The sequence below is a fragment of the Muntiacus reevesi genome, chromosome 1, assembly GCF_963930625.1.
Source record: "Muntiacus reevesi chromosome 1, mMunRee1.1, whole genome shotgun sequence".
In the NCBI taxonomy this organism is placed as follows: domain Eukaryota; kingdom Metazoa; phylum Chordata; class Mammalia; order Artiodactyla; family Cervidae; genus Muntiacus; species Muntiacus reevesi.
In genome coordinates, this window is record NC_089249.1 from 62,609,329 (window position 1) to 62,628,581 (window position 19,253).

The following is a 19,253-nucleotide window of genomic DNA, read 5'->3' on the forward strand; positions in this document are numbered from 1 at the left end:
AGCATTAAAACCATCCCCTGGGACTTCCCGGCAGTCCAGTGGCTGAGACTCCACACGCAGAGGCAGAGGTCAGGGACCCCTCAGGCCACAACCACGAGCCTGAATGCCACACTGCAGAGCCTGCACGGCCAGATAAAACACACACAGACGCGGGAGCAGGGCCGGGCCGCCCCAGGGAGCGGGGCCACCTTCCCCTCCCAGCCGGCTGTAACTCTGAAACAGGCCCCGCGCTTTCAGAACAGCTGAGATGGAGGTCAGGGGACACGAGAAGCCACCCGCCAGACCCAAAAAGCCCAGAGTCAGCCTCTGAAGGGGCGCAGTTCTGGGCCTTGCTGGTTCCTAGGGCGCCCCCCTGCCCGAATGCGCAGACCACGGCCGGGAGCCCAGGGGGCCTGTGCGCACCTCCCGGCTGGACTGCCCCCCGAGCCAGGCAGCTGCCTGCACCGGGCGCCGCCCCTTGGAGCCCAAGCAGGCGAGTGACAGCCAGCCGGTCCGAGTCCCCTTTCCTGAGAAACCCCACCAGCGCTGACCCCCCAGATGCCCGCCTCAGCACCCAGGCCTGCAGGGCCACCCTCTGAAAACCGCACCTCCCTCCACAGCACTGAGGAGAAGAGAACCCCAGGGGGTGGGCACGCCCTTCAGCCTCATGGGGAGGCACAGGCGGTCTAAGGGTGACCCCAATCCAAGGAGGCCAGGCGGGACTCCCGGCCGCAGGCAGGAAGGCGCCCGGGGAGCTGGCCCCCCTCGGAAGGTGCACAGGGGCACGTGGACCGCCCCTGGGAGGGCACACGGGTGAGCCGTGAGCGAGGGGACCTCAGGGTGAGGAGGTGACGGGGAGATTTCCCTCCCCCTACTTCTGCGACGTTTTATAAATCTGAAGTTATTTCAGAACAAAAAACTGAAACTGATAAAAAGACAAGGCATGACAGGATGCCAAGGCTGGTCTCCACAGGCACCAGGCCCATCCCACGACCCACTGCAGGCAGCGACCTGAAGCGCAAGACAAAGCAAAACGTCCGCCTGTCTGCCCCTCTCTGCAGAAGCAGACGCGGGAACCATGAGCCAGCACGGCCAGACCCCAGGCCTCAACAGACGCCCCCGGGGCCGGGCCCACTCTGCGCCCCCAGGATGCCCCGGCCCGCCAGGCGTCCGCACACCCGAGGGACACGGGACGCCGCCCGCGGCTCCCCGCTCGGTGCTGGCTTCAGCCAGACACACGGGAGTCCCTGGGGCAGGCGCTCAGAAGTGCCCGCGACGTGGTACAGCCAAGGTGAGGCGCCAGGCTCCCCCACTGGGCTGCACTGACTCAGTGCCCACGGGCCGGCCCGTGCCCAGGCCCCACCCCACCCCCGGAGGCCCTCGGGGCAGAGTCTGGAGCTGGCCGCCAGCCCTGTGCCCCGCCCCCACCCCAAACTCACGTACAGGGAGCCCAGAGAGGTCAGGGGAGGGTCAGCGTGGACGCGTGGTGGCCACGTGGCACGGGCCCCGGCACACGCTCCCCTGGCAGGGCAGGGGCGGACTCGCAGCCGGCTCCCTGCACCACGGCCACGGTCCAGCCCACGCCCCCGACTCAGGCTCTGTCAACAGCCCCATGGGGCACCCAGAGCCAGGCTCCCACCTGTGGGGGCCAAGAGGTTTCCCCGTGTCCCCAGGCCGCAGCCCATCAGAACTTTAGAAATCATGGTAAAACTAGCTGCCAGAAACATGAAAAGCAGACAAACGAGACTCAGGCCCCGACTCCTCGCTGCTACATTCAACGAGCATTAACCGCGTGAGCCCAGTGACCCGAGCCCCCGCCGTCCGGCCAGCCTCCCCTGGGGTTTCGGCTGCATCCTCAAAGGGACAGAGCTGAGACGCCGTGCCCCTATCCTCGTGAGGGCCCCGTCAGAGCTTGTGAGGCAGCGTCCACAGTAAGCAGCAGCACGTGAGCCGTCTAGGCGACAGGACAGCCCCTCCCCGCAGCCCCCCTCCCCACGTCCAGAGCGGCGCCCACAGCGCAGCCTGCGGCTTCGCAGGAGCTTCACGCAGCTAATGACCCAAGAGACCCAGAGGCTCCAACTCCACACACCCCTTCTCCGGGCCTGTGCCGTCCCGCGCCTGCCTCCACCACGCTCTGCCCTCACCCACGAGGCAGACAAAGCGACTGAGGAAATAGGCTCCCAGGAGAATGGCAGCCACCGAGGAAAAGGGACGCTTCAGCAGGAGGAGGGCCGCGCCAGCTCAGGCTGGAGCGGAGGGTGTGACCGCACTCTCTCCTTCCGCCCTGACTTTGCTGACCCAACTTTAAATGTGCTGCTTCTACGTCAGGGAAAGTCACTCTAACTGAAGAACAGCAGAGGGAGGGGAGCGGCAGACAGACGTGCACGGCTCCCGGCCACCAGGCCACCTCTCGGGAGCAGCCCAAGCTCGCTGAAGGCTGTGCCCTCACGGCAACAGGGCCGGGAGGCCACGAGTGCCCCATCCAACCCACCCTCCCACCCAGCACAGAGCATGGCATTCCCCAAAGGGCCAATGGCACGCCTGGCCACACACCGAGCAGCCCGCAGGGCCGAGACCACAGAGCCGGCTGGCCTGGGGCCCTCAGGTAGGAGAGGGCAGAGGCTCAGAGCATCCACACCTCTGTTCTGGGGTCTATTAGCAGATACAAAAAAAAGCAACCTTTGTAGCGTAAACACGCTGCAAGATACGCAAAACTAAACCAACTATCTGCCTCTTGCTGAGAGCAGATGACGATCTCAAGATCAGTCGGTCTGAACTACTGTCTTCAGCTGGAGACAACATTTCAAACCACGCAAACTACAGAAGCGCTCCCAGTCCCTGCCTTCTCACAGCCGTCCCTCGGCCGAGGGAGGGGGCCCCTCCTCCTCTGAGATTTCAGAGCCCCTCGTGCAGCCGGTGCCCGAGCCAGCTCCAAACACCGTACTGGCGGCAGCCCTGTCCTGCACCAGCAGCTGTAGAGAGTGCGGGGTTATAGCCCCACTGACCCGCACTGGGGCCTGGATCCTAAGGCCACCCTGTGGACCACAGCCTCAGAAGAGAGCAGTGGTCGTGAGCTTGGGCCTCCCAGCCGCCCCAGCACCCCACACGCTGGTCTGACGTCAGGGTCTCCGGAGACGCTGGGCAGCAGCAACGGCAAGGCCCAGGTCCGCGCGCTCTGGCCCAGCTGCACCGCTGACCTCCGCCCTGAGCAGGGAGGGCACGAGGGCCTGGCGCGCCTCCGTTCGGCCGCTGGGGCAGCTTCCCCGTCAGGCAGCACCTCCGACCCCAGGAGCCCGCGCTTCCCAGCCGCGCCTGCCCCTCGGGCAGAGGGGCGGACGGACAGGCGGGCGGGCAACGGGCACGTGCGACTGGACAGAGGGCAGCACCTTGGACTCCTCGATTCTCAATTTATAAAGTCACAACTTTTATTTACTTCAATTTTAGTAAACCTGAAAACCCTGGGGTCTTAAACAAAACCTCTTGATACAAATCCTGTACTTTCCAACCCTCAGGCAGAAATGCAAGTGAAGTCAAAGTGAAGTCGCTCAGTCATCTCCTACTCTCTGCGACTCCATGGACTCTAGCACACCAGGCTCCTCCATCCATGGGATTTTCCAGGCAAGGGTACTGGAGTGGGTTGAAATTTCCTTCTCCAAACGCAAGTGAAACTGTCTTTTAAAAGTCAGACCGACTTATTTGCAAAGAAACACTGTTGGTTTTACCAGAAGTCTTCTCCAGATAAGAGGAATGATGAGTGCTTCCTAGTCACTGTCTGAACTTACTGATTCTATGTACTTTTCTCCTCTTGACACTTCTAACTTGTAACAAACACCCAGGAATTGCCTGCTCCTCTAGCACAAGGCAGGATCTTCAGAGGCCATGCCCACACCTGACGCCCTGACGCAGCCCCCTGAAGCGCTCTCCCTGCCTTTCCCGGGGCCCCGGGCCGGCAGCAGGCACGCCCTCAACACTCAAGCCTGTGTTTTAAAGTCTTTCCCAAACCACATGGCACTCACAGGTCTGGTAAGAAATTCACCAAGCCACTTACTTACTTGGTATTCCCAACAAGAGCATTTTTAAATCCAATGAAATAAAGACAGGAAGTCAGTAGCGAGAGAGACAAGCAGAAGGGAAAACAGTCCAGAGACAGGGGTAGCCGGTGGGATCCTTACCCACCACCGTGGACCACTCTAGAAAGAGAACCGCACGCCGACCAGGCAGCACTCATCTGAGAGAAACTGCTGGGAAACCAGACAGCCCGAGCCCCGAAAGGAAGGAAGCCAGTTTCCCGCCAGGGTCCCCGTCAGCCCCACTCTCGTCTCCACCATGTCGGCCTCACCCGGCCACAGTGCCTAAGTCCAGCAAATTAAACATCCCACGAGGGGACTCCCTGCTGATCCGGCGGCGGGTAGTCCACCTCCCAGTGCAGGGAACATGGGTCCAGTCGCTGGTCGGGGACCTGGACCCCCACATGCTGCAGGGCAACAGAGCCCACGTGCTCGGAGCCACACGCCACAGAGGATCCCGTGCACCGCAGTTAAGATCTGACGCAGCCAAATAAATGAATGCATTTTTAAACTTCCCACAACACCCCGAAACGTTGGTGTGAGCACAGCGAGGAACGGCAAAGAGGGCAACAACTCCTGGGGCACCTGAGTTGGAACTGCGGCCAGGGCAGGCTCGGCCCCGGGCCCTGAGGAAACCAGACACACACACGCGCCCGTCTCAGACTCGAGTCTCTGACAACATCCATGCTCCTGTGAAGTGGAGCAGGAACAATGCCCCCATCAGAGGGGCCGTCAAGGCCGGGCAGACAGCACGCAGCGGGCCCGCACAGACCCTGCGCCCCCTTGCCGCGCTCACCTCTGCGGGGGGATGTAGGGCGCGCACACAGGCGGCAGGGCCGTGCAGGGCTCCCGGGGCGTCTTCTTAGCCTTCTTGGCTTTCTTCCTGACCTTAGACGTGGACCTGACCGCTTTGACCGAACTCTCCTTCCGACAGACGCCGTTCTTCATCTCCACGTCCCCGTAAATGTTCAGAGGCCTGCGGGTGCAGCCGGGGGGCGTGTGGATGTCACAGTAAGCGGTCTTCCTGACGGAGAAGGTGGCGGCACCGCCGGCCAGCTCCTTCACGGGCTCCATCTTCATATAGAGGCCAGCCCGCTGGGCGCACGTCACGTGGAAGGCGGTGTAGCAGTTGGCCTTGTGGCACTGGATGCAGGCGCCCACGCCCTTCTGCTTGCAGAGGTAGCACGTCAGCTTCCAGCGCGCGGGGGGGATGTTCCGCACGCCGTCGATGGGCTCGATGAAGACGGTGTTGGCGAAGCCCACCTCGGGGATCCACAGGGCGCACACCACGTGGCCCCAGCGGCCATCGTCCGTCTTCTTGAAGGCACCACCCTTGTTGGGGCAGAGCACGCAGTCGGCTGGCCGGGCGCGGGACTGCAGGCAGTGGCGGCACAGCCACTGGCCCTCGGGGATGTAGGGCACGCCGTAACACTCCTGGTGCACGGCCAGGTTGCACAGGTCGCAGAAGAGGATGGCGTTGCTGTTCTGGCACTCGCCGTCCATGCACACGCAGCACACGGCGTCCTCGTCGATCAGGCACTGCTGCTCCCCCTGCTTCTGCTTCTCGCAGTGCGAGGCCTTCTCGAAGCGGTCCATGAGGAACTCAAACACGCTCTGCGACACGGCCGAGACACAGTCGCCCCTGCGCTTCTCGTTGACGATCTCCAGCCAGGCGTAGTCCTCCTCATCCATGTCGTACTCCACCTCCTTGTCCAGCTCCTCGGCCGACTTCTCCACGAACTTGTAGTACACGGGGGGCCGCCGCGGCGCCGACGGGGGGCTGTACTCCACCACCCGCACCTTGGGCTCGGGGAGGGCGCTGGCGGAGGCGGGCGCGCCGTGGGCGCTGGGCGGGGCGTCGCCCTTCTTCCTGACCCGGTTGTTCTTGTGCCGCTTAGTTCTCAGGCACACGGGCGGCCGCTCGCTGTTCTCCTTGTTGCTGTTGCACTCGCTCATCTCCTGGGCGGTGAGGTCATCCTCCAGGATGATCTCCAGGGGGTCGAAGATGCTGATCCTGTGCAGGCGCCCCTCGATCTCGATCTCCACCATCCTCTGGGCTTGCGCGTAGGTCAGGGTCTCTCGCGTGGGGGAGGGCTTGGTGCTGCCGGGGGAGGAAGGGTGCCTCGCTGCAGCGCGATGACCGCGGCCTTTCCTCCTCATTTGGCACTGACTCCCTGAAACAGACAGAGAACACGTGAGCACCACACAGAAGGCGTGAGGGGCGAAAACCACCAACACACGGGGGCAGAACCAACCAACTTGCACTGAATCAAAACAGAACTCCCAGCCAGCCTGCCTCCAAGGTTTCCAAAATCACTCATCCTGGACTCACGAAGACATCTCAACAACCATCAGCGACCATTGTCACCAGGCCACTGCCCCCCAGGGGCTCCCAGGACCAGAGGAGAAGGCGGGTGGTCAGGGGGGCCCCCCCAGAGGCACATGCAGAATGCTGACGCCTGCTGCTCATGGATCGTCTTGGACCCACACCCCTCGCAAGTCGGGGTCGCAGTCCCAAGCCCAGGATAGTGCCTGCACAGACCTGCACTCCTGTAGGCTCTGGCCACTGTCTGACCCCCACTGCCACCCAGCAGAGAGCCCTCAGCCCGTCACTGTCTCCACGAACACACCCTCCACCACCGTGCGGAGGCACAGGCCACCCAGCCGCACCCGGACCCAAGAGGGCAGCCCCATGCTGGCCTGGGCAGGCTTCACCCCAGGAGACCCCACCCAGCCTCTCCAGGGCCTCAGAAGTGGCCACCGCACGTCCGCCACCTGCCCTGCCCCTCAGGGGCCTTCTCAGCTGCTGGCTTGACCACAGTGCTGGGCCGTAATCCTGTCACAGCAAGGGCAACCCAGAGACCCCCTCGCCGCCCAGAGTGCTCCTCCTCTGTACCAGGCGCAGCACAGGCTCAGGCGCCTTAAGCCTCGGCCAAGGAGACTTTCGGGCATTTGCTCTTGTCAGACGTCTGCCATCGACCACCAGCAAGTTCTATTTCCAGTCTCCCTCTCCTGACAGTCCCTGACTCTGGTCCACCACCCGCCAATCAGGGTGACACCTTAAGAACTGATAACAATGCCCTCTCCTCCCTCCAAACAACCACACACCACTGCCAGGAAGCAGAGTGAGGTTGACAAGACTGGCTGACACACAAGCCAGGTGGAGCCCAAGGCCCACCGCTGGACAAGGCCCTGGGGAGTTGACCCAGGAAAAGCCATCATAGGGTGGCCTACGCTGTCACACCTGAAAGGAAATCGCAGCAGACCCGAAATGCACTCCTTAAAACAAGTCCTTCTGACTGTGGTTTTCCTTCTCTTTTGTCAAATAGAAATGTTTATCTGAAATCTGACGAGAATGCCCTACAAAGGGGAGCACGAGAGCCACCATGGGCAAACCAACCCTAACCCACCTGCATGTCCGCGTCCCAGGGGCCCACACAGCCCTGGATTCCTGGAGTGCAGTCAGCCAGGCTGCCCCCCGGCTGGCCCTGGCCCCGCCATCCCTTTTGGGGGAGAGGAGGACAGTCCCCCTGCTGTCAGCACCACAGCCTGCAGGAAGGCCCCCAGTGCAGCCCCAGGGGTCCTTCAGGGTGGGGCAGAAGCCACATTGGTTACTCAGCAGATGAAAGGCAAACGTGTAATTTTCTCCTCCAGAGCACAGTACCAACAGCACTAACCATAACCAGCTCTTCAAAACCCACATGCTCCTGAAGGGACTGAGGCTTTGTATCTGGCCACTTGGTACAAGGACAACACTTACTGGTCACGGCAGCTCTGCAATCTGAAAGCTCCATGGTGACAGGGACAGAAGGCGCTGGTCACTCTGCAGACCACCTCACCAGCCCACCATTCCCCTACACCCCAGGCTCCAAACCTTCAACCTCCCTCCACCTGGAGCTTCCCTGCAGGACAAAGGTTCCCACGTGGAGACCATCGGCAGCCCCTCCAGACCCTTTTGATAAATGCCCCTTGAAAAGCCGTGCGACCACTAGAGAGGAAAGCGGCACCCAGGGCCGGTTCACCTTCCCAATCACCGCCTTTCCCGCCTGGCCCTAGGACAGCCACGAACACCCTCGCGCATGGGCGGCACACGGCGCCTACCCCCGCGACCCTTCCCGGGCGGTGGGCGGCTCCTCCAGCGGGGCCCGGCCTCAGCGCGTGCCCCGTAAATTACAACCAGGTCACTTCTTCCTGAGGGCCCGGAGGCCGCCCGCCGCGGGCGCGGGAGGGGGCGGCGGCCCGAGTCCGCGCGGCCCTCGAACAGGAAGTTTCCCGTCCAGGCTCAACAAGCCCAGCGCGTCCGTTACATAACGCGACCCTCGGGCAAACGCTCGGCCGGGGAAGCCGAGACCCCGGGCCGCCCCCATCTCGCAGGGCGGCCGGGCGGGAGGCGCGGAGGGCAGGGCGGCCCCGCCGCCTCCACAGCCCGGCCTCCCTCCTCGTCCAACCTCCTGCCCGCCGGTCTCGCCTCCCTCCCTGTCGAGCTCCCAAGCCGCCCGGGCTCCCTCCCCGCCCGGGCCTCCCACCCAGGCCTCACCGCCTCGCAAGGCCGGCCTCCCGACCGGACCTCCGGGCCTCCCCGTCGGCCGGGCTCCCTCCCTGCCGGCCGCTCAGCCTCTCCAACCGGCCCGCCCTCCCTCCCCGGCTTTACAGCATCCCGACCGGACCCCCAGGCCTCCTGCCCGCCTCGCCAGGCCGTCCTCCCCGCCGGCCGGCCTCCCTCCCCGCCGGCCCCCCGGCCTCTCAACCCGGCCGGCGTTCCTCCCCGTCCAGCCTCCCGCCCGCCGGCCTCGCCTCCCTCCCTGTCGAAGTCCCAAGCCGCCCGGCCTCCCTCTCCCTCCCCGGACCCCCGGCCTCCCGACCGGGCCTCCGGGCCGCCCTCCCCGGCCTGCCGCCCGCCGGCCCCGGCCTCCCCGCCGCCGCCCCCACACCGCGGCCTCCCCCGGCCCCGCCGCCCGCGGACAATGCGTCGCCGCGGCGGCCCCAAACATGGCGACGGCCCCAGCACCGAGAGGCCGGCGGCGGCGGCCCGCGGGCGAGGCGGGCGAGGCGCCGGCCCCGGCCCCGGCCCCGGCCCGCCCGGCGCACTCACCTTCGGTGCCGCGGCCGCGGGAGCCGGGCGGCGGGCGCGGGGGCCGGCGCGGCCGAGGCGGCGCTAATGGCGCCCGCGGCTCCTCCGCCAACGGCCGCGCAGGCCCGGCCCGCCGCCGCTCTGGGCGCGGGCTCCTGGCGGCGGCGGCGGCCCGGCCCGGCTCGGCGCGGCGGCCGCGGGCTCGCGGGCGGCGGCTCGCGCGGGCGGCGGGGCCGAGCAAAGGCCCGGCGCGGGAGCCCGGCCGGCGGGCGGCGGGCAGCGGCGGCGGCGCGACGGGGCGCTGGCGCGGGGCTGCTCGGACGCCAGGGCCGGCTCGCTCGCCCGCTCGCTCCCCAGCGAAGCAAACAATGCGGCGAGCGCTCCGCCCGGCGCGCTGCGTGCGAGACGCGCCCCGCCCGCCGCCGCCGTGACGCGCGGCCGCCGCCGGGGGAGGGGACGGAGGGCAGGGCCGCGCGCCGACGCTCGGGCCGGGGGCTTCTGAGGAGCGCGGGCTTCAGGGGAGGGGCCGTCGGGCGGGCCACGGGGACCGGACACGGGCCGGGGGCTTCTGAGGGGCGCCGGCTTCAGGGGAGGGGCCGTCGGGAGGGCGACGGGGACCGCACACGGGCCGGGGGCTTCTGAGGGGCGCCGGCTTCAGGGGAGGGGCCGTCGGGCGGGCCACGGGGACCGGACACGGGTCGGAGGCATTTGAGGGGCGCGCGCTTCAGGGGAGGGGCCGTCGGGAGGGCCATGGGGCCGCACACGAGCCGGGAGCATCTGAGGGGCTCGGGCTTCAGGGGAGGGGCCGTCGGGCTCCTGAGGGGCACCCGACATTCCCTCTGGAGGCCATCTGAGGGGCGCGGGCTTCAGGAGAGGGGCCGTCGGGCGGGCGACGGGGACCGCACACGGGCCGGGGGCATCTGAGGGGCGCGGGCTTCAGGGGAGGGGCCGTCGGGAGGGCCATGGGGCCGCACACGAGCCGGGAGCATCTGAGGGGCTCGGGCTTCAGGGGAGGGGCCGTCGGGCGGGCCACGGGGACCGCACACGGGCCGGGGGCATCTGAGGGGCGCGGGCTTCAGGAGAGAGGACGTCGGGCGGGCCACGGGGACCGGACACGGGTCGGAGGCATTTGAGGGGCGCGCGCTTCAGGGGAGGGGCCGTCGGGCGGGCCATGGGGCCGCACACGGGCCGGGAGCATCTGAGGGGCTCGGGCTTCAGGGGAGGGGCCGTCGGGCTCCTGAGGGGCACCCGACATTCCCTCTGGAGGCCATCTGAGGGGCGCGGGGTTCAAGGGAGGGGGGCGCGCGCGCGGACACCCGGCCTGGGGGCATCTGAGGGGGTGCTGGGCGGGGGAGCCTGGGAGGGGAGTAGGAAGGGGATGAAGGGGGCCGGGCCAGGAGTCGGGGGCACTGGATGAGGCGGCCCCGCTGAGTGTTGGGGGAACCTTGGGGGGGTCCCTGACGGGGGGGCCACAGGACAGAGGGAACCCAGAGTGAGTGCCCGATGGACACGGGCCGAGAGCCGCGGGCAGCCGGGAGGGCCCTGCGCTGGACGGCCAGGCCTCGGTGGATACCAGGGGCCACGGGTACTGGCAGGGGCAAGCAGCGGGGGAGCCTGGAGGAACTGGGGTGCAGGTGTGGGGTGCCTGGGATGGGAACACCCTCCGTGGGATCCGGGTAGGACAGAAGGGGCCTGAGGGTTAGCCAGTTAGTCCCCACTGGCAGCTTCCACTGTGGCCTTGGCTTGAACTCCAAAATTCAGTGGTTTCACGATAGTTTTCATCTCCAGAATGAGTCCCCAAGTGTTTGGGGAGGGGGAAGAGGCCTGGCTGTTTCCCTGAGGATTTGGCCATGAAGGAGCCCAGCCCTGCCTGGGGGTCAAGCAGCCAGTAGCCCCCGTCTGTGGCAGCCAGGGAGGCCCCTGTGTAAGAGAAGAAACATGCTCCCAGGGCAGAGCCTGGGTTCTTCAAAGCCCCAGAAGACCTTCTTCCACGTGGGCAGGCAGGGCAGGGACCACTGCTTAGGTTCTTCTGGCAAACACTGGGAGTGGGCTGGCCCTGTCCACCCATGTGTGCTGGTGGGGGCCTTTTGCTGACCAGAATTTATGCATTCAGTGTACAGATTGAAAAGTGATAGCTTGGTGGGTGGCTAAGGACTGCAGGCAAGGTCACCCAGTGATTAAGTTCCTAAGCAAACTCCAACCTCCAGACACATCCTTGGGCCAAGGTGAGGCAGACCCAGCGGTGGGCCCCCCCCCCCCCCCGATCACATTTGCACCAGATGCAGGAGCCGCACCCACGTCCTCCTCTCTTACAAATCTCTGCTGTCTGGGTCCAGATGTGTGGGAGCAGCAGAGGAGAATAAGCACCCTTGCCCACCCTGGTCAAGCCAGGTGCCAACAGGAAGCTGGAGACAATCTTGTGAAAGAACAGACAGGAAACAGAGAGCCCGGAAGGACGGCTTCTCCACCAGAGTGACACCAGGAGTGAAGGCATGTCGTAGTGGCCTTCTGGAGTTCCAAGGATGAACAGACCAGCTCAAAAGCCTTCAGTGGGGAAGGGTCTTCTTTAATCAGGTGAAACCTGATTGTCAGTTGGCAAAGGGGTGAACCTGTCAACATTCTCAGAGAACTGAACCTAAAATTCCGTACACAGTGAAACTAGCATTCAAGAGAGACAGCAAAATAAAGGTGTCTTCACACCTATAAGCATCCACACACCGAGTTTCTCAAAAAGGACTGAAAGATATGCCCTAGAAAATAAAAACTGAAACCAAGGGTAAGACCTTGATGCCACAAAGAAACCAGCTTAGACTGTTCAGGGAGACTCATACAACGACTTGAGAGAAAGTCCCACGTGAGGCCAGGACTATGGGAAGAGGAGGGAGGAGCAGGAAGGAGACTCACCCGACCGCTCTTGTGTCACAGCCCTGAGTGCCCACTGGAAGAACTGATGCTGAAGCTGAAGCTCTGATACTTCGGCCACCTGATTCGAAGAGGGACTCATTGGAAAAGACCCTGATGCTGGGAAAGAATGAGGGCAAAAGGATAGGGGGTGACAGATGGTTGAAGGGCATCACTGACTCAATGGACATGAGTTTAAGCAAACTCCAGGAGACAGTGAAGGACAGGGAAGCCTGGCATGCTGCAGTCCATGGGACCAAAAATAATCAGACATGACTTAGCAACTGAACAACAACAAGAAAGTTTTAGAATCAAAAGGAAAAAAGTCTAAAATTCCAAAGTTTCCGTGAGAAAAATGGAAATAGGACTTGCAGATTTTAAAACAGCCAGGAGAATACTGAAGTGAAGAAAAATTGTGCCAACAAAAAGCCGAAAAGAGAAAAAAGATGATAAATGAGGAACACAAAATTAGATGACAGGAGTAAATTCAAACATCTGAGTAATCAGAGATATGATGGAATTAAAATCATCTATTAAAACACAGAGACTCTCTAATTAGAATGTTGACACAGTTAAATTCTAATTATGAGAAACACACCCCAAAAAACGTCACCAAGATTGAAAATAAAAGGGTGGAAAACATGTATCATGCAACTTTTGTTCCTCAGAAGGTCATAAGGAGAATGAAGAACTGAAAACTAGAAGATATTTGTGACACAAACACCTTGCAAATGATTCATATCCACAATAAAGAACCCTCCAAATCCATTAGAAAAGACAAGCCAAAAGAACGACGCACACGTCTATCATCAGTCTCAGAGAAGATCATGGAAAAACCTCCCTGGCGATTTTGGAAATACAAACTAAAACCACACCAAATGAACACAAACCCTGCTGGCCAGAACTCCAGGTGACACAATTATCTTGTAAATGATGTGGCATTCTTCAAAGAAACTGGGTGTGCTTCAGCTAGCCATTGCCGCATAACAAACCACCCCCAAACTAGGCAGCTTCAAACAACAACAATCACTCCTTTCACTCAGGAATCTGCTACTTGTGAGAGATTTCAGCAGCGCTGCTCCTTGCTGCACCCCCCCCCCCCCCCCCCCCCGCCGTGCCTCCTGAATGTCCAGCACCTGTGTGCCGGACAAGCTGGCTCCTGCTGTGGGCTGACGGCCTGGGGGAACGCCCTCAGGGGAGGGTGGCCAGGTTCCAAGAGCAAGAGTCCCGAGAGAACCAGGTGGCCCCCGTATCACTTTTCAGACGTCATGTAGCATCCCTTCTCCACAAAGCTGACCTGGTTCGGTAGATAGGGAGACAACGACCCCTACTTCCTGTGAAAATCAGTATCAGGGTCACATTTTAAGCAGAGCACGTGGCAGAGAGAAGTGACTGTGGCGTTTGGGGAAATGCAAGCTGCCAGGGTATGCACACCTGTTCCCAGCGCTAGGGTTCAGTCAACAGGTACCTAGGGACGTCCCATGCCAGGCCGCGTGCCAGAGAAACCTGCACCAACCCATCAGGAGACAGGGCAGCATTTTCAAAGCAGAGCTACTTGTAAGAGCAAAAATACTGCAAAGTGAAAGTGAAGTCGCTCAGTCGCTCAGTCGCGTCCAGCTCCTTGCAACTCCATGGACTGTAGCCCATCAGGCTCCTCTGTCCATGAAATTCTCCAGGCAAGAGTACTGGAGTGGGTTGCCATTCTCTTCTCCAGGGGGTCTTCCCAACCTAGGGATCAAACCCAGGTCTCCTGTGTCTCCTGCATTGCAGGCACATTCCTTTCTGCTGAGCCACCACGAAAGGCCAAGCCATCAGGGAAGCTCCCCATTAGACGCATCAAGCTCGGCTCAGCTCTGGGCACATCCCTGACCCTCCGCTCCACAGCCCTCCCTCCCCACCCCAACCCATTCTATCTTTGCTGAAAGCTTAGGCCTGACAAAGGCAAGGAGACGGTATCCGTGTTACTCTCTAATGTTCTATCAACATTTTTTGGCAGGAGTAAGATTCAAATCCTTCTTCTTGATCTACCTCTAACCTTTCATTTAGTAGACTGTGCTTTTGCAAACAATATTCTTTAAATGATATTTTCTTACTTTGGAATTCAGGGAAAATCGTTTTTACCCACAATTAAATTCCAAGAGAAATCTAGTTATTTGCATAGGTTCCATAGAAATCAGTTCTCTTTTTTACCAGGATGTAATTAGACAAATGGAGAAGGAAATGGCAACCACTCCAGTGTTCTTGCCTGGAGAATCCCATGGATGGAGGAGCCTGGCGGGCTGCAGGCCATGGGGTCTCGAAGAGTCGGACTCGACTGAGCGACCGACGCTAATTAGACAAAAGGACTGTGCCGCCATGGCCTGACACGGGTGTCACATTTGAGAACACGTCTCCTGTGATTCGGGATGACCCGTCCATCTCTGGAATCAGGGTTGTAGCCTCTGCGACGCACCAGCGCCCACAGGCCCACAGCGGGGCCTGAACGATGGTGGGCCTGGGTTCCGCTTCGGACGCAGTCAGGAACTGTGCCCAACCCCTAGGTCCTTGGAAGAAAGAAACCCACCCACATGCACAGGTGTTGCAGGCAAGAGAAATTTGAACCTCAGGCGTGCTAGAGACTCAACCCCACATTCCTGGTGAGGACATCTCCAGACAGAAGTGGATTTTCCAGCCTTGGTTGTTAGGTAAGCCCGTGTGGCTTAGCTGTGCCAGCCAGCAAGGAGGTGCAGATGTGTTAATTACCACTCCTTTCAGCACCTGTGTAGATGAGTCAGGTCCAAACACAAAAAGACTGGCTTTCTGTGAAGAACCACCTTTGGAGAAGATGTATCCTCATGGCGGGGGGACTACTTAAAAATTTCCAAAACATGAATGAGCGAGAGGACGGCCGCGGGTCCTTTTGGTGGGAGGCTGAATGTGTTCCAGCAGACCCGCCAAGGTACTTTTTGATTCTCTAGAGTGTGTATCTGTTTTACTTGCTGTTTACTATTGATTATGATTTTTAATAACTCAGAAAAGGTAGATTTTAACTGGCAGAAAATGGATGGGTGGGTATTGAGATTCTTGTCTGATAGCAATGCAAATGAATTTTCCCAGCGGTGATAGAATTTATTTCTGCAGAAAAGGTTAGTTGGAAGAGGTTGCAGTTTTACAGCCCCGTAGAACATTAACCAGGTTTTAATCTAAATCAGCGTGCTTACTCAAGCAAGCTTTTTTTCAGCCACTCACTACACATCCTTCTCTCTCCCCAGGGTTTTGAACCAGCCTTGGCATTATGCTGGTTTCCTCATTAACGAGGTAACTAAATCTTGGACACATCCTCACTTCAGAGCTGGGGAGTTGTATTCTTAACTTTTGAAAATCACAGTTGGGCAGCTGTGTATCTCTTTGCGTCCTCTGCGTGTCCACTAAGACATGTAACAGACGCCCCTAACCAAACATGCCTGACGCCCAGCTCCTGGCCTCCGTCCCCAAACTGCTCCCCTGGTGTCCCCCCATCTGTTACGGGTTGAATTGTGTCCCCCCCACAGAGATAGACTGGCACCCTCACGCTCAGTACCTGTGGACGTGACCTTGCTTGGAAATAGGGTCCCTGCAGGCGATCGAGGCCACTGGGGGGCCCTGAGCCCATAAGCGGTGTCCCCAGAAGCAGAGGGAACTGTGGACGCAGACTCCAGGGGCAAAGGCCGCGAGACCACAGAGGCAGAGGCTGGAGGGACGCGGCTGCCTGCCCAGGAAGGCCAGGAGTGACCCCCCCAGACAGGAAGAGGCGGGAAGGGCTTCAGGGGGAGGCAGCCCTGACACCTGCCCTCAGACATCCCGCCTGCAGGGCTGGAAGACCACGCGTCTCTGGGGTCGAAGCCTCAGAGCCGCCGGGTCGGTGGCGCCTTGTCAGGGCGCCTGGCACACTAATGCGCCTTCTCAGGTGGTAGTGACTGCACGCCTCCTGAGAGGCGCTCCTGCTGCCCACGTCTGTTGTTGTTCAGTCACCAAGCTGCATCTGACTCTGTGACCCCATGGACTGCAGCATGCCAGGCCTCCCTGAGCCATCCCCGAATCCTGCGAGCTGCCCTCGGAGGCATCCGGAACCAGCCCAATGTCCCCGCCCCTGCTGCGACCCAGCGCCAGGCTTTCCTGTCTCCCCTGCCATCCAGGCGTCCTGACCGGGCTCTCCGCCGCCCCGGCATCGCTGTAGCTCTTCTCTGCACAGAGCCCACGTGATGCTATCACCCCTGCACTCAGAACCTCCCAGTGGCTCCACAGTCTCTCTCAGAATAAAAGCCAAAGTCCTCAACTCGACAACCAAAAAATAACCAGATGAAAGAATGGACAAACGAACTGAATAAACACTTGCCCGGAGAAGCCCTGCAAATGGCCAATGAGCAGACGAGAAGATGCCCAGCGTCCCTGGCTGCCATGGAAATGCAGACCAGATCCACAGGGAGGAGCCCTCCGCTTGTGCAGGGGTGGGGCAAGCTTCCAGTGAGGGGGCACGGGCTCCATCGCTGGTCCCGGAAGATTCCACATGCCCCGCACCGCTCCCGTGCCCACACACCTCGATCCTGTGCTCACAAGAGAAGCCACGGGAGTGAGAAGCCCGTGGCCACAGTGAGGAGCAGCCCCAACTCGCTGCAGCTAGAGAAAGCCCGCATGCAGCAATCCAGACCCAGCACTGCCAAAGGAACAAAGTGATTAATCTGAAAAAAACGCAATGAGATACCACCTCACACCCTCTAGGGTGCCCAGAATTAAAAAATTAGGGGACTCCCCTCACAGCCCAGTGGTTAGGACCCCAACCTTCCAGTGCTGGGGCCGGGGTTCAGTCTCTGATTGGGGAACTAGGATCCTGCAAGCCGTGTGGCCAAAAAAAAAAAAAAAAAAAAAAAATCAGATAATAACAAATATTGGAGAGGATGTAGAGAAGTTGGAACCCTCTTGCATTGCTGGTGGGAGTGGAAAATGCTGCAGCTACTTTGGAAAACAGCTGGGCAGTACCTCAGTAATTCCACTCCTAGGTATGTGCCCAAGAGGAAGGAAAACCAAACACAGGTACACACAGAACATGTACATGGACATTCACAGCAGTGTTGCTCAAAATAGCCAAGAGGTGAAACAAACCAAGTGTCCCTCAGTGGATCAGTGTATAAATGTGTCTCCACGCATGTTGCTGCTGTTGTTCATTCAGTCGTGTCCGACTCCTTGTGACCTCGTGGACTGCAGCACGCCAGGCTTCCCTGTCCTTCACCATCTCCTGGAGCTTGCTCAAACTCCACTGAGTAGGTGATGTCATCCAACCATCTTATTCTCTGTCATCCCCTTCTCCTGCCTTCAATCTTTCCCAGCATCAGGGTCTTTTCCAATGAGTCAGTTCTTTGCATCAGGTGGCCAAACTATTGGAGCTTCAGCTTCAGCATCAGTCCTTCCAATGAATATTCAGGACTGATTTCCTTTAGGATGGACTGGTTGTATCTCCTTGCTGTCCAAGGGACTCTCAAGAGCCTTCTCCAACACCACAGTTCAAAAGCATCAATTCTTCGGCACTCAGTTTTCTCTATGGTCCAACTCACATCCATACATGACTACTAGAAAAATCATAGCTTTGACTAGACGGACCTTTGTTGGCAAAGTAATGTCTCTGCTTTTTAATATGCTATCTAGGTTTGTTGTAGCTTTTCTTCTAAGGAATAAGTGTCTTTTAATTTCATGGCTGCAGTCACCATCCACAGTGATTTTGGAGCCCAAAAAAATAAAGTCTGTCACTGTTTCCATTATTTCCCCATCTATTTGCAATGATGGGACTGGATGCCATCTTATTTTTTTGAATGTGGAGTTTTAAGTTTTAAGTCAGTTTTTTCACTCTTCTCTTTCACCTTCATCAAGAGGCTCTTCAGTTCCTCTTCACTCTCTGCCATAAGGAGGGTGTCACGTGCATGTCTGGGGTTATTGGTATTTCTCCCAGCAGTGCTGATTCCAGCCTGTGCTTCATCCCGCCTGGCGTACATGGAGTGTTAGCTTATAGTGCTCAGTTACTGAGTTGTCTCCAACTCTTTGCAAGCCCATGGACTGTACCACGCAAGGGTCCTCTGTCCATGGTAGTTTTTCAAGCAGGAAATACTTGAGTGGGTTGCCATTTCCTCCTGGAGGAACCAGGGATCAAATCCACATGTCCTGCATTGGCAGGCAGGTTCTGTACCACTGAGCCCCTAGGGAAGCCCGAATGGCTTCCTCTTCAGCAATAAAAAGGAATGAGGTACTGAAATGGGCCCCAGCAGGGATGGACCTTGAATAACGTTCTGCAAAGTGGAAGAGACAAAACGTCACAGATCACATGACTCCATTCACATGAAATGTCCAGAATAGTCAGACCCATGGAGACAGAGGGCAGATTAGCTCTTGCCAGGGCCTGGGTCAGGCCGCGGGTATGGGGTTTCTCGGGGGAAAGAAGTTTCTTCTAAAACTGACTGTGGTAAGGGTTGCACAACTTTGTGCATAAACTAAAAACTCTTGCGTTTCACTTTTTTTTTACCACGACGTGAGGCTTGTGGGTCGTAATTCCCCAGCCAGGGATGGAGCCTGGGCACAGCAGGGAAGGCACCGAGCCCTAGGCACTGGACCGCCAGGGAACGCCCTTGAATTGTACATTTCAAACGAGTGAACTGTGGGACCTGTGAATTATATCTCAGTAAAGCTGTCTTCCCTGGTGGCTCAGATGGTTAAGCATCCGTTTACAATGCGGGAACTTGGGTTCGATCCCTGGGTCAGGAAGATCTCCTGGAGAAGGAAATGGCAACCCACTCCAGTACTCTTGCCTGGAAAATCCCATGGATGGAGGAGCCTGGTAGGCTACAGTTCATGGGGTTGCAAAGAGTCGAACACAACTGAGCGACTTCACTTTCACTTTTTTCACTTTCTTTCAAAGCTGTCTTAAAATACACTGAATAATCACATAAATTAAAAATCCCAACACTAGAGAGTAGATGATGAAGACTTGTCTCTTCCTGCTCCTGCAACTAAATATAACTTTAAAAATTGGGAAAAGGGCTTCCCAGGGAATTCACTGGTAAAGAATCTACCTGCCAGTGCAGGAAGCAGGTTCAATCCCCAATCCGGGAAGATCCCGCATGCCACAGTGGACTAAGTCCACACGCCACGACTCCCCAGCCTGCGCTCCAGAGCCTGGGAACCAAAACTACTGAGGCCCCGCGCCCTAGAGCCTATGCCCTGCAAGCGAAGCC

At 59.4% G+C, this 19,253-nt stretch overlaps 1 protein-coding gene across 6 annotated transcripts in view; it reads right to left on the reverse strand.

Annotated features, from left to right (window-relative positions):
- Positions 1–9,354, reverse strand: part of BRD1 (bromodomain containing 1) — a 39,051-nt gene extending 29,697 nt beyond the window's left edge. For 2 of the 6 annotated variants that reach the window (XM_065945580.1, XM_065945574.1), the window contains exons 1-2: positions 9,139–9,346; positions 4,843–6,220 (exon numbers count right to left, since the gene is read on the reverse strand). In XM_065945580.1, the coding sequence (XP_065801652.1) occupies positions 4,843–6,206 (1,364 nt within the window). In that variant the 5' untranslated portion in view covers positions 6,207–6,220; positions 9,139–9,346. Of the gene's footprint in view, positions 1–4,842; positions 6,221–9,138 lie in introns of all 6 variants that reach the window. The other 4 variants (XM_065945588.1, XM_065945594.1, XR_010664444.1 and 1 more) reach the window with 3 other exon arrangements.
- Between the last annotated feature and the right edge of the window lie 9,899 nt (positions 9,355–19,253).